Source organism: Mus caroli, unplaced genomic scaffold (assembly GCF_978045245.1).
Source record: "Mus caroli unplaced genomic scaffold, Mus_caroli_1 scaffold_6, whole genome shotgun sequence".
Classification (NCBI taxonomy): Eukaryota; Metazoa; Chordata; class Mammalia; order Rodentia; family Muridae; genus Mus; species Mus caroli.
The window spans coordinates 20,981,378-20,993,801 of NW_028227261.1; the positions used below are offsets into that span (position 1 = coordinate 20,981,378).

Below are 12,424 nucleotides of genomic sequence, written 5' to 3' on the forward strand. Positions count from 1 at the left end.
CCTCCACTGGGCTTCGCTTCTTCCAGGAAGCCATCCCCACAACCCATGGCATACCTCACACAGTCTGAGCTGTGGTCCTCTCCATATCCCGATAGTGATTAATTATCAGTACGGAGTGGCAACAGCTTCCGCGTGCGGGCGAGGGATTGCCGTCAGCGCCACGTGTGTGAGGATGAGGACTGAGGGAACCCAGTGGCTCCCAGAGTGTGAGCAGTGAGGCGGTATTAGGGGACCCTTGGATTGGTAGTTCTCAAATCTCGTTTCCCTCTTCCAATGCCAGAGATACTGATTTTTCCATTTCTAATAATGAGGTCTTTTTTTTTCCTCTTTAAAATGTACTTAAGGAAAAAAAAAGTCAATTGGAAGGAAAACAGTAAATGAATCATAGCCGTCCTAGCTCAGGTTGGAGGTCGGAAGGCCGAAGTCACGTCTACGTGACAGGCCCCAGCTTGCAAAGCTGCCGGAGCAGACTCGGGCAAGTGGGGTGAAGGGGCCTCCTGTGTGCCAAGCCCTATCCTGAGTCCTGGGAACCCAGCACCCACCCTGTGGGATGCCCAGGCTAATGAGAGAGGGTGGCAAACAAGGGATGTTGCCACCCTGGACTCCTGGCTTCTCTCGGCACCCTGAGGGGCAGAGCTGTGGGGTGGGCGGGCTTTGCTCAAAGGTGACCTGGCTTGAGGATATCATGGGGGCAGATGAAGGAGAGGAAGAGGGAGGGGGTGTGAGGAAGAGTGTGCTACACAGCTTGTGCTCCTCCAAGGCGGCTCACCAGAGAAGCAGACAGGCACCCAGACAAGCTCCTGCATCTTTGCCAGCCTCTGTTTTCCTGTTTGTGAAAAGGTACAATATCAAGTAGCTCTTGGCACTGTGCAGATATGAGTGAGTTTTTGGCTATTTTGTTTTTAATTGCATTTACTTGCATTTAGTTGCATTTACTTGTGTGTGTGTGTGTGTGTGTGTGTGTGTGAACATCCCATGACACATATGTGGTGTTCTATGGACAACTTTTGGGAACTGTTTATCTCCTATGATATGGGTCCCCTGGAATTGAATTCAAGGTGCCAGACTTGGTAGCAAGTACTCTCACCCCTGAGCCATCTCACTGGCCTGTTGCTGTTTTGAATGAAACAGGGTCTTTAAGTAGCTCAGGCTAGCCTGAAGTGCCTCATGCAGGTGAAGATGGCCTGGAACTCCTGCTGAGATGAAAGCATGCCCATGACCTTGCCGGGGTCTCCGTGAACTTTAGCTCTCTCTCCCTTTGCAGATGTTGGGATTTGAAAGCTGCTTGGATGTTACGAGAGGCAGCGCTGGGATAGAATTTAGGGTTGGTGTCCTGAGCCCGAGCCGTTGCCTGAGGGGAGAGCTATGATTTCCACATTTTGTGGAGAGGAAGCCTGACTTCTCTGACTGGTTTGGCTAGAACAAAGAAGCTAGGCTATCCAGGGGGCGCAGCCTTCGATGGAGCAGGAAAGGAGTCCTTGGAGGCTGTGGCTGTCCCTGTGAGGGCCGATGCTTGTGAGATGTTAGCAAGCTTCGTTGTCCTCTCTGGGGGCCGCAGAGCAAGGCACACTACTCTGGAGGCCTTTGGACTCCCCTCTGTTTCTAAGAGGCCAGCCTCTGAGGTGAGCTTGCATGGCACCGGATGGTTTGTGGAGCCCCACACTACACCTGAGGCAGTAGTCGACGCTTAGGGAGGACCTGCTGTGTGTGGACTCTGGCTGATATACTCCCCTGTGGTTACTCTCTGTACCCAGAAGGGATTCAGTGAGGAAAATGGAGCTTTGAAAGACTCGAGTTTAGCAGGGTTTAGTTCCACACGCCTATAATTCAAGCTCCTCAGGAGCCCAAGGCAGGAGTTCAAGTTCAAGGCCAGCCTGGGAAATTACTGCAAAAACATATTAGGCTGGGATATAACTTAGTAGCAGAATGCTTACCTAGCATGTTTAAAACCAGCTTCAACCTGAGAGAGAGAGAGAGAGAGAGAGAGAGAGAGCGCAAGGCCAGCAAAAAAGAGAACCTGTGTTAAAATTGAGGTAGACCAAGCATGGTGGTATACACACCTGTATTCCTAGTACTTAGGAGTCAGAGGCAGGAGCATTGCTGTAAATTCTAGGTCAGCCTGAACAATATCATGAGTTCTTTTTTTTCCCCACATATTGCATTAAAGTTTTTTAATTTAATGTGCATGTGAGACATACTCAAGTGCAAAAACACACCCAGACACACACACACAAACACACACACCCCATCATATACATAAGGACACCTTCAGAGGACACCATCTCGCAAAAGTCAGTTTTCTCCCCCTATCATATGGACCTGGGGATCAAACTCAGATGATTGGCAGACTTGGTGGCCAGTTCTTTTCCCAACTGACCTCCTTGCTGGTCCCATATTGAGTTCTAAGTCAGCCAGGCAACGAACGAGATCCTGTCACACAAAAACCAAAACAGGAAGAAGCCGAGGTCCCTGCCCTGCTCACACCGCTTTCACAGGCAAAGGGAAAGGAGGCACGAGAGTTAAAGGGCCAAGGTGGGTTTGGGGGAGGTCAGCCCTTTGCCCCATCCTGCCGAAGCTCGGGGGGGGGGGGGGGGGCGGGGCACAGTTTCCAGAAAGCTGGCTTAAGGCAGAGCCCAGAGGAGGGAGGAGAAGAGTCCCGGCCGGCCCCACTACCTGTCCCTTTCCTCCTCCTGGCTCTTTCCTGGGAAGCGCTGCCTTCTTGCTTATCCCTCTAGCTATTTCCCACCCAGCTTGGCCAGGGTGTGGATAGGTGTGGTGGGAGGAAGACAGAGCCCAGGGCTTCTTGGGGAGCCTGATTTAAGCTGTGACCTTTACAGTGTGCCTTGTGGTGTGTCACTTCTATCCCCTGGGTCCGAGTTTTCCAGCATCACCTCGCAGTCCCGCCTCCTCTAAGCCATGGAATCTTCTAGTGCTTTTTCCTTGGGGTCAGCCCAGGAATCTAGCCAAGGGGTGGGGCCACCTGCTTGGCGGGGCTGGCCTCCCATCCGACCCCACTGTGTCCCAGGAGAGGCTCCCCTCTCCCTGCCCCCAGCAGCTGCTTGCAGGGCCCAGGCTGAGAGCCCAGCTTGGCGCGTCTCTGGCTGAGTCCGATGAGAGAAAACAGGTTAAAAGTTCAGCCCTTGTTCTCTCCAGGAAGAAGAATCTGTAGCATTCCGAGTGTGAAAAGCAACCTTCTTTCAGCTCCCAAGCTGCACAATGGAACTTCCCCCCAATTTGCCATCAAAAGGATGCCCTTGGCACTGGCTCCCACTGTCCCTGGCACCCCCTCCCCATCACCCCCTCTCAAGCGCAAAAGGACACAGTGACCACAAACTCGAGCCCCAGGCGGTCATGAGGGCTCTTCTTGCAGCTTCTCTTGTCAGCTCAGAGGTCCGGCTGGGGTCACCTCCGCCTAGACACCCCTCCCTCTCCCGCCCTCCATCAACACCTCCCTGTCGTAGTTCACACCCTCATTACCTCCATTTGGATCGGCTCTGCAGCCTGGACACTCTCCTGTCCCTGGCGCATCTAGCATAGACCAAAGGACTAGTTGTTTCAAGTGCCTAGAAATATAGACAGTAGAAGGCAAAACACCTGTGTGTCTCTTGTCTGGTCTCTAGGAAGTCCCTTCTGCCTGTGCCTCAGATCCCCTCTTTCCAAAATAAGGCTACTGGGCAGGACTAGGCAGGCATCTCAAATGGTCTGTTTTTTATTTCCTGGAATGCTATGGAAGAAGTAAGTAGTGGCCATAGAGTGCAGAGATCGATTAGTGATGCCTGCAGCGGTTACAGAGATGGCCACATGATGTGGGTATTGGATAATGATGCCTGTACCAGGCACAGAATTGAAGTATAGTAAAGTGTGCTTCCTATCATAGGTGGTCTGGAGCTGTGAGCTCCTAGACCTCACAGTCACTTTTACTAATCTCCATCACCAGGCTATGAGCTGCTCCATAGTTGGGAGATGTTTTTAAAAATAATAATTATTTATTAGTAGTATATGTGTGTACATGATGGTTATGTATGATCAGGGGAACCTATGGCACTACACACATGTTAATGTTCATTAATGGAGTTGACTCTTTGTTTCCGCCCTCTTGTGGGGTCCAGAGGTTCAACTCAGGTTCTAGTTTTCTCTCTTAGAATATTCAGGACAGTGCCTGGTAAAAGACAGATATTGAGATATCTCTGTTGAACGAATGGTTGAGAGTATCCGTGTAGATCCATTCAAAGAGCTACGGTTCAGTTCCGTTTCGAGAGCCTTTTGTTAGGAAAGGACTCCAGGGGAAGGCTTCTGACCCTGATTTGGGATTAGCAGGATCTGCAGGGCCTGTGGGTCTCCTTCACTTTAAGCTATATGGCTTCTTCCCACAAGTGACTGGTTCTGACACTGGTTTGAGTCTCTGGCACCCCAGCGGGCAAGGGACAAGCACACTCTGGTGTTTGCTCTTAGCACCCTCTTCGGGGCTTGATCCTGGGGTAGAGTTGGCTGAGAACTGGAGGAGGGAGTCCAAGGATGGGGACATTGTATAAGAAATGTTTCCTAGTTTCTGAAGAAGAGGGGAGGGTACCTACAGAGCATGTATCCAGAGGCAAATGATGGGTCCCCAAAGGTTGAAGAGGGATTCCTTCCAAGACTGGCATTTCAGTCTTGATACAAGTTGAAAAGCAAATAGATTCTTGAATTTTGACATAAAATTTGAGGGATTGGTTGTAGATCCTTTGGAACCCAAGGGAGAGAACTCTAGATTAAGACCCTCCACCAGGCTAAAGAGTTGGTTGCACACACCTTTAATCCCAGCATTTGAGAGGCAGAGGCAGGTGGATCTCTGAGTTTGAGGCCAGCCTGGTCTATAGAGTGAGTTCCAGGACAGCCAGAGTTACACAGAGAAATCTTGTCTAGAAAACATTCAAACAAACAATCCAAAATAACAACAACAAAGACCACTCCACCAGTAAAGAAAGGGCCCGATAGTTCCTAGGTTAGTGAGATGTGATTATCTGGGGTGGGGGAATGACCACAGAGAGAAGGTCATAATAGAAGTAGACTCCCACGATTGCCTAGGCTCTTGGAGTAGCGGGAGTATGGAGCAGAGAGGCTGGGTTTGGAGGAATAGAGGAAGCTCTGTAAGAACAAACCCTGAAGAGCAAGACCCCAGGGTTTACAGAGTGACTGACAGATAGCACAGGGTGGTGACTCTCTGCTCTTCCCACAGAAACCCTGATGGACTCTACGACAGCAACGGCTGAGCTGGGCTGGATGGTACATCCCCCATCAGGGGTGAGTTCTGCTCCCTCATACCCTGCTTGGCTGGCTCCCCCAGCATGCCCCACAGTGTACTGGTACCTTGAACATCCTCTCACATCCCCCAGGCCCTTTCCTCTCCTAAGGGCCTACCTAGTCTAGCGAATCTCACCCTCCCCATCCCTACCCTTGATTGAGTACCCGTTTCCATGACAACAGGGGGACACTTTGGCCTTTATCCTGTAGAATTTCCCTGGGGGGAGGCTGAGAAGTAGGTACTCGCGTGGCACGCCCATTTCAGAAGAGGGAAGTGTTTCCCTTGAGATTCTGTTCTGGGTCAGAGACCACACCAAATACCTTTTACATGCCTTCTCCAGTACTGAAGCTCAGAGAGACAGGGACTCCCGCCAGGGCCTGATAATTTCTAATGAAGGGCTTAGGGTTGCTTGATGTGATTTGGTTTTTGGTACTTGGGGATCAGACCTGGGGTCTCATACAAACATTCTACCACTGAGATGTACCCCCAGCTGAGGCTCAGGTTTACAATAGGGATCAAGTTCTCACGACCCCAACTTTGAATCCCCATAAGACAAGATCCCCTGGGTATACATCCCTGGGTTCTTTTTATATTTGTTTTGAGAAAGGGTCTCACGTATCACAGGCTAGCTGCAAACTAGCTGTGTAGCTAAGGCTATGACATTGAACTTCTGATCCTCCTGCCTCCACTTTCTGGATGTCGTGATTACAGGTAGGCCCCACCACGATCACTTTTGTTCAGTGCGGGGCCTGGGACCCGAGTCTTGTGCAAGCTAGGCAACCACTCTATCGACTGAGCTCCATCCCCAACCCATCCCTGAGTCCTTATTGCATCCTTTGGATAGGATCTAAGCCCACGTCTGTGTTCCCAGTATCCTGAGAGAAAGATGAGACTGGACGGCCCTTCTCTCTCCCTAACATTGTCTCAGCTCCTGCCATTACCCTGAGACCATGGGTCGTCCCTTTGCCTTTCTGACTCTGGTTTCTTCACCTGTGAAGTGGTGGTCTTCCCCACTGTTACAGGAAGGTTCCTCCAAAGCATCTAACATTGAGGCTGGCATGGGTTTGCTCCCAACAGAGAATAGCAATAGTAATTATCACCATCAGCATCAGCATCATCGTCAATTTTAATAATCACTCCACCTATCCCGTGGTCTCTGGGGAGGCCTCAGACTCTACAACCCATCCCCCCTTTCCACTCCAGTCTTCTAAGGGGACTCAGCTGCAGCCCTAGGGATCCATACTCCCCCCTCAGGCCTCGCTCTCAATAGGCAGGGCCCCAGGGTCAAGCTTCTTTCTGTGGCTCTTTCTTGTCACCAATTTTCCATCTGCGAAGGCTGCTGGGCCCACAGCCCCACCCTGCCAGTAATGAGGCCAGGCTGGGCTGCAGGGCCCCCGGACGCAATTATTTGGGGTGTTTGGGCTGCAGGGCCTCCGCATGTTAATTAGAGAGAGGGGAGAAAGGCAGAGTGCTCTAATTAAGTGCTCTAATTAAGTTCTGAGGAAGAGCAGCGGTTGTAACAAGGGGCTGACTTTGTCACATGGTGCCACCAGAAAGAAAAAAAAAAATTAAATGTGATGTAGGGAGCTTCAGAGTCACCACTGAGGCAGAGGCCGGGCCTGCAGGCTCTGGCTTCCCCACATGCATGCACCTTTCATCACCACATCCAGCTCTCTCCAAGCCCCGAACGGCACGGTCAGCCACCGACATCTCCGTGATCATCTGCCAGTCCCACAGCCGCATTTAGCAGATGGGGAAATCAAGGCCCAAAGAGGAGAGAGAAATTGCCCAAGCATATGCAACAAGTCAGCTGTGCCTGTTCTGAAGCCATGTGGGCGGCGAGCCTGTGCACAGGAGCAGAACTCTATGGCTTGAGTCACATGATCATCTCCCCCTCTTCTGCAAAATGGCTCCCACATGCTATGTGTGAGAATGGTGACAAGGAATGAAACCCTGTGACGGCTCTAGCCTCAGGCCTAGCCTGGGTGGGCACAGAGGAAGAGAAGGAAGCTGCTCTCAGTAGGTACTCCAACCCACCGAAGCGACGGGACCAAGGAGGCAAGGGTTTCTTGTCCCCAGGGAGAGTCCATGAGTACAAACCCAGGAGACTTCGGGCAGCTGCTGTAAACAGGCTCAGGGTAGCAAGGGTGGTTGAGGGCTGCTGGGCAGAGCCCAGTGTAGCTCAGTGACAGAGTGCTTGTGGAGCATGTGCGAGCCCCAGGTTCCATCTTCAGGACCATCCTGGGGGGGCGGGGCAGGGTTAACAAAGGACACTTGAGAGCATCACAGAACTGGATTGGACAGAGACTCATCCTGAGCTCAGCCTGAGTTGCAGAAGTGTAACAGGGCTCCATGCTCTTTCTATCTGCTCTCAGGCAATCCAGCCCAGCCCACACAGCATGGAGACTTAGAGGGTCTGTCTGGTTAGTTACGGCTCAGGAACAGAGAGGGTGGTTGACTCCTTCCAGGTGCCAGGAAGCACCAGTTCCCAGAGATCTCAGTGGGTGCAAGTCCCCGAGGGAAGTTGCTGTCCTAGGGACAGACCCTGGCTTCCCATCACCCTAGATCAGTGAGGGTATGGGCCATCTTCCTGCATCAGATTGGGAGTTTCCACGGGGCAAGGACATATCTCTTTCACTCATTGGGAGCTTTCTGAGAGGGGAGGGGCAGGGAACAGATGCTCTGTCACCTCAATCAAACAAATAGTCCCCATCCTGTGCATAAAGCTGTCTTCTTGTATCAGAAAGTGCTCAGTCTGTGCAGGTCCCTTCCAAGGTCCTGCACTCTGGACTCTCCTGAGCCAACAGTCTGTGGTCCTTTGTCAGATTAGTGTACCCCTGACCGTCAGAGTCACATATCCCATGAGGACTAGCGAGCAGGGTATGCGCCTTGTAACCATCAGGCTGGTACTTATAGACTAAGAATTTCTCATCAAGACTGTGTCTCCTCCATCAGATGGAAAAGCGTCTCCATCATCAGAGTCTCTATGCCCCTCCCCCACCCTTAGCCACTTCAGCGGGTATTTGGTATTTTTCCCCTGCGACTAAGTACCACCTCCCCCATCTGACTAGCCTTTCTCTCGCAGTGGGAAGAGGTGAGCGGCTACGACGAGAATATGAACACTATCCGTACCTACCAGGTGTGCAATGTCTTTGAGTCAAGCCAGAACAACTGGCTACGGACCAAATTCATCCGGCGCCGTGGCGCCCACCGCATCCACGTGGAGATGAAGTTCTCGGTGCGTGACTGCAGCAGCATTCCCAGCGTGCCGGGCTCCTGCAAGGAGACCTTCAACCTCTACTACTATGAGGCTGATTTTGACCTAGCCACCAAAACCTTTCCCAACTGGATGGAGAATCCGTGGGTGAAGGTGGACACCATCGCGGCCGATGAGAGCTTCTCTCAGGTGGACCTGGGTGGCCGCGTCATGAAAATCAACACTGAGGTGCGAAGCTTCGGTCCCGTGTCCCGCAATGGTTTCTACCTGGCCTTCCAGGACTATGGCGGCTGTATGTCCCTCATTGCTGTGCGTGTCTTCTACCGGAAGTGCCCCCGAATCATCCAGAATGGTGCCATCTTCCAGGAGACACTGTCGGGGGCTGAGAGCACTTCGCTGGTGGCAGCTCGGGGCAGCTGCATCGCCAATGCTGAAGAAGTGGACGTGCCCATCAAACTCTACTGTAACGGGGACGGCGAATGGCTGGTGCCCATCGGTCGCTGCATGTGCAAGGCGGGCTTCGAGGCTGTGGAGAACGGCACCGTCTGCCGAGGTAAGAGGCCGTGGGGCGGGGCCCTGCAGATGTATGGTGATGCTGGAGCCTCAGCCTGGCAGCTGGACTCTTGACTGACAAGGCTGGAGGTTTTCCGTGGCTGGCTCTGCAAGCCCCCTTATCTAGCACTTCCTGGATAATGGTTTGTGTTTATAGAACAAGTATACTCATGTCCTGGGCTCTAAGAGAATACAGGAACTTTGTTTTAATTATTGTATGACTACTTACTTAGGTAAACGGTGGGGTTTGTTTTTTTTATTTTTTTTTCCTTGTTCATTTGTGGAAGTGATGGGTTTTGTGTTTAAGAAGAGAAATAAGTCATGATGAATGACTTTTAGATGTAAGTTTCCAGTGAGCTTGTTCTGGTCTGTGTAGGCCAGGCTGAGCTGAAGTGACAAGACAATAACGCTTATTTCTCCCCCATGCTACGTGGCCAGGATGGGTCAGTTTGAGATTCCTTCCCCTGGGAGCTCAGTGACAGAGGAGCCACTGTTTGGAATATTACTGTCATCACAGCAATCTGAGGGGGAGATTGTGGGAGCTGCAAACAGGCCCCAATACGGCCACCTAAAATAACCCACGCCTTTCTCCTATCTGCTCAAAGGCCAGCATAAGTCCATGGTCACTTGCCACTCAGAAATCGGCACAGGCACTTCATACCTCAGGGTGAACTATTTTTACCATGTACCAGACATGTACAGGACACAACTCACATGAAACCATTGAGGGCAAGTACTGTTTTCTGAGAAGGGAATTGAAGATCAGGAAGGTCACACAGTTATCAGGAGATATAAAAGTCTCACTCAAGGAATATGGCTACAAATCCCGCTCTCAGAACCACCAAAAGGGGCTGTTTCATCTAGGGAGACATGGCCACAAACAACAGTGCAGGAGAGACTTACATAGGACAAAGCATCATTAAGATGACTGCAAGCATAAGAGGTTTGCAGGAGGTATCTCAGGGTGGTAAGAGGGTTGCAAAGGCAGTTAAAACCTGCTTCCAATTGCAGCCCTGCCCCTTCTTAACCCAGTGACCCTGGCCAAGTGCAAAGCCATCTTTCATAGGATGGTGTGGGAAGTCAAGAACTTGAGATGTGTAAAATGCTTATCATCGATTCTGGCATAGGAAGTGCATAACAGATGTCCACTAAATTTGATGGTGTGTGCAGAGCTGGCCAGGCTGTGCTCAGTGGTTGTTTTATAGGAGGTTGGAGCCTACTGTGTTATTTCCCACTGGAATATGATGTGGTATTGGAGTGCTGGGATGTCCCACATGCCAGGCTGAGGAGAGTTTAGATTGTGTAAAACCAGGGAATGTTTCCCTGGAAATGCAAATAGGAGCCTCTGGTAAAATCCACCCTTTCTAAGCTTCTCCCTCCAGCCTTTCCTGTCTTTGGTTTTCCTCTGTAACCCTGGCTGTCCTGGTCTCTCTGTAGACCAGGTTGACCTGGAACTCAGAGATCTGCCTGCCCACACCCAGTAAGGTAGTGTTCTCTTGATCCTGGAGGGGTGAGTAGGATGGTAGAGAGAGTATTTTATGTATTATATGGGTGCATCACCTGTCAATCAAAAAAAAAAAAAAAGAAAAAAACCTCTGGCATATAGGAAAGTGTAGAATAGAAGGTGGGACATCCAGGAAGCAGAAAGGATTCAGAGGTAAAGCCAAGTGTGAGAGATTTGCCTGGGAAGATGTGTTGAGACAAACACTTGATACCTGAGCACAGTTAACCAGCCACGTGGCAGAATGTAGATTAGAGTAAATGGGTTATAATAAGTTAGAACCTAGTCAGAGAAGAGTCTAAGTAGCTATACAGCCAAGGTATTGGTAAATATATTTGAGTCTGAGTCTTATTTCTGGGAGCGTGGGCCTAGGATGAAGAACCAGGACCAAACATCTACATAAGGATGAAGGCAAGGTTTCTTTGGGAAGCAGTCACAGCAGTGTCAGAGATGGTGGCTGTGTGTGCTGGGATGTCACAATGCTAAGTGACAAAGCATGAAGCCAATGAGTGCTTACCCAAGACAGTGATGGGATATAAAGGCAGGCCAGGTCAAATAAGGAGTCAGGGCTACCAGAAAGTTCACTTCAGGAGAGAAATGGACCTTTGTGTGTGTCTGTGTCTATGTGTGTGTCTGTGTGTGTGTGTGTATCTGTGTGTGTAAGGCAACACATTCTGTTGTATTATTGTTTTTCTTTGTATGTATGGGTGTTTTGCCTGCATATATGTCTATGTACTGTATGTGTGCCTAATACCCAAAGAGTCCAGAAGAGCGCACCAGATCCCCCAGAATTAGAGTTACAGTTGTGAACAGCTGGATGGGTGCCGGGAACTAAACTCAGTCCTCTGCAAGCACAGCTAGTGCTCTTAACCACTGAGCCACCTCTCCAGCCCCCTGTTGTATCTTTAAAAAAAAAATTGTATTTGTTTATTTTTAAGATATTAAAGTTGAGCCAGGGTCTCACATATGCTAGGCAAGCCCACTGCAACTGAGCTATATCCCCGGCATACAAGTTCAGTTTTATACCCTTGGAAAGAACACAGCCTTGGATGACAGCAGAGATGGAGACAGGGATACAACACCCAGAAATCAATTGTTCATGATGGTTGTTTATTCATTCATCAAACTCCCAAACCTTGTGCAGAGCCTCAGGAGATGCGGGGGCGGGGTGGGGGTGGGGATGCAGCTTCAGCCCCATACTCTGGGCCTCACAGTTCTTGGAGGGAACAGACTTGTTATAAACAAAGGCTGGAGACAGAGACCCAGCACTCGATTTCATTGTACTGCTTATGCAGGTGGGTACAGGACGGTATAGGAAGTGACAGGAGGTGTCTTAGAGGCCACGATGTCTGGGATGAGTCTGGGAAGAGAGATATATTGGATAAGGGAACCCAAAACTTCCAGAGGATGGATCTGCACGGATCAAGTCCTGAGGACATGAGTCGGCTGGGCCCTTTGCAGGCCTGGATGATCTAGGCAGGATTGAAGGGTTCAGGGGGATCTGGGAGGAGCTGTCCTCTGAGGGTACTCAGCCAAGGACATACCTTCCTTCATTCATCTATTGCTGCTTAGCAGAACCTCCCAGGACTTAGCAGGCTGCAGTCAGCAGGTATTACTAAGTGGGTTCTGAGGGGCAGAAGTGGTCCAGCTGTGACCTCTGCCTGCCACCAGCTATGGCTGCAGAGTCACTGTCCAAGGAGGGTTTTTTTTTTGCCTTGATCCCTCCTGAGGTTGTCACCCAGCCTCTCACATGCACATAGACTCACCCAGAGAAAGGACCCAAGACAAAGGTAGTATTGTTGTGCATGTATGCATGTGTGTGTGTGTGTGTGTGTGTGTACCAATGCACATGAGCGTGCATGAGTGCTCAGGC

The 12,424-nt window shown here is 50.6% G+C and overlaps 1 protein-coding gene across 4 annotated transcripts in view; it reads left to right on the forward strand.

The window, feature by feature from the left end:
* Positions 1-12,424, forward strand: part of Ephb2 (EPH receptor B2) — a 182,268-nt gene that overhangs the window by 55,703 nt on the left and 114,141 nt on the right. For all 4 annotated transcript variants that reach the window (XM_021159261.3, XM_021159263.3, XM_029476643.2 and 1 more), the window contains exons 2-3: positions 5,216-5,280; positions 8,367-9,051. In XM_021159261.3, the coding sequence (XP_021014920.1) occupies positions 5,216-5,280; positions 8,367-9,051 (750 nt within the window). The remainder of the gene's footprint in view (positions 1-5,215; positions 5,281-8,366; positions 9,052-12,424) is intronic.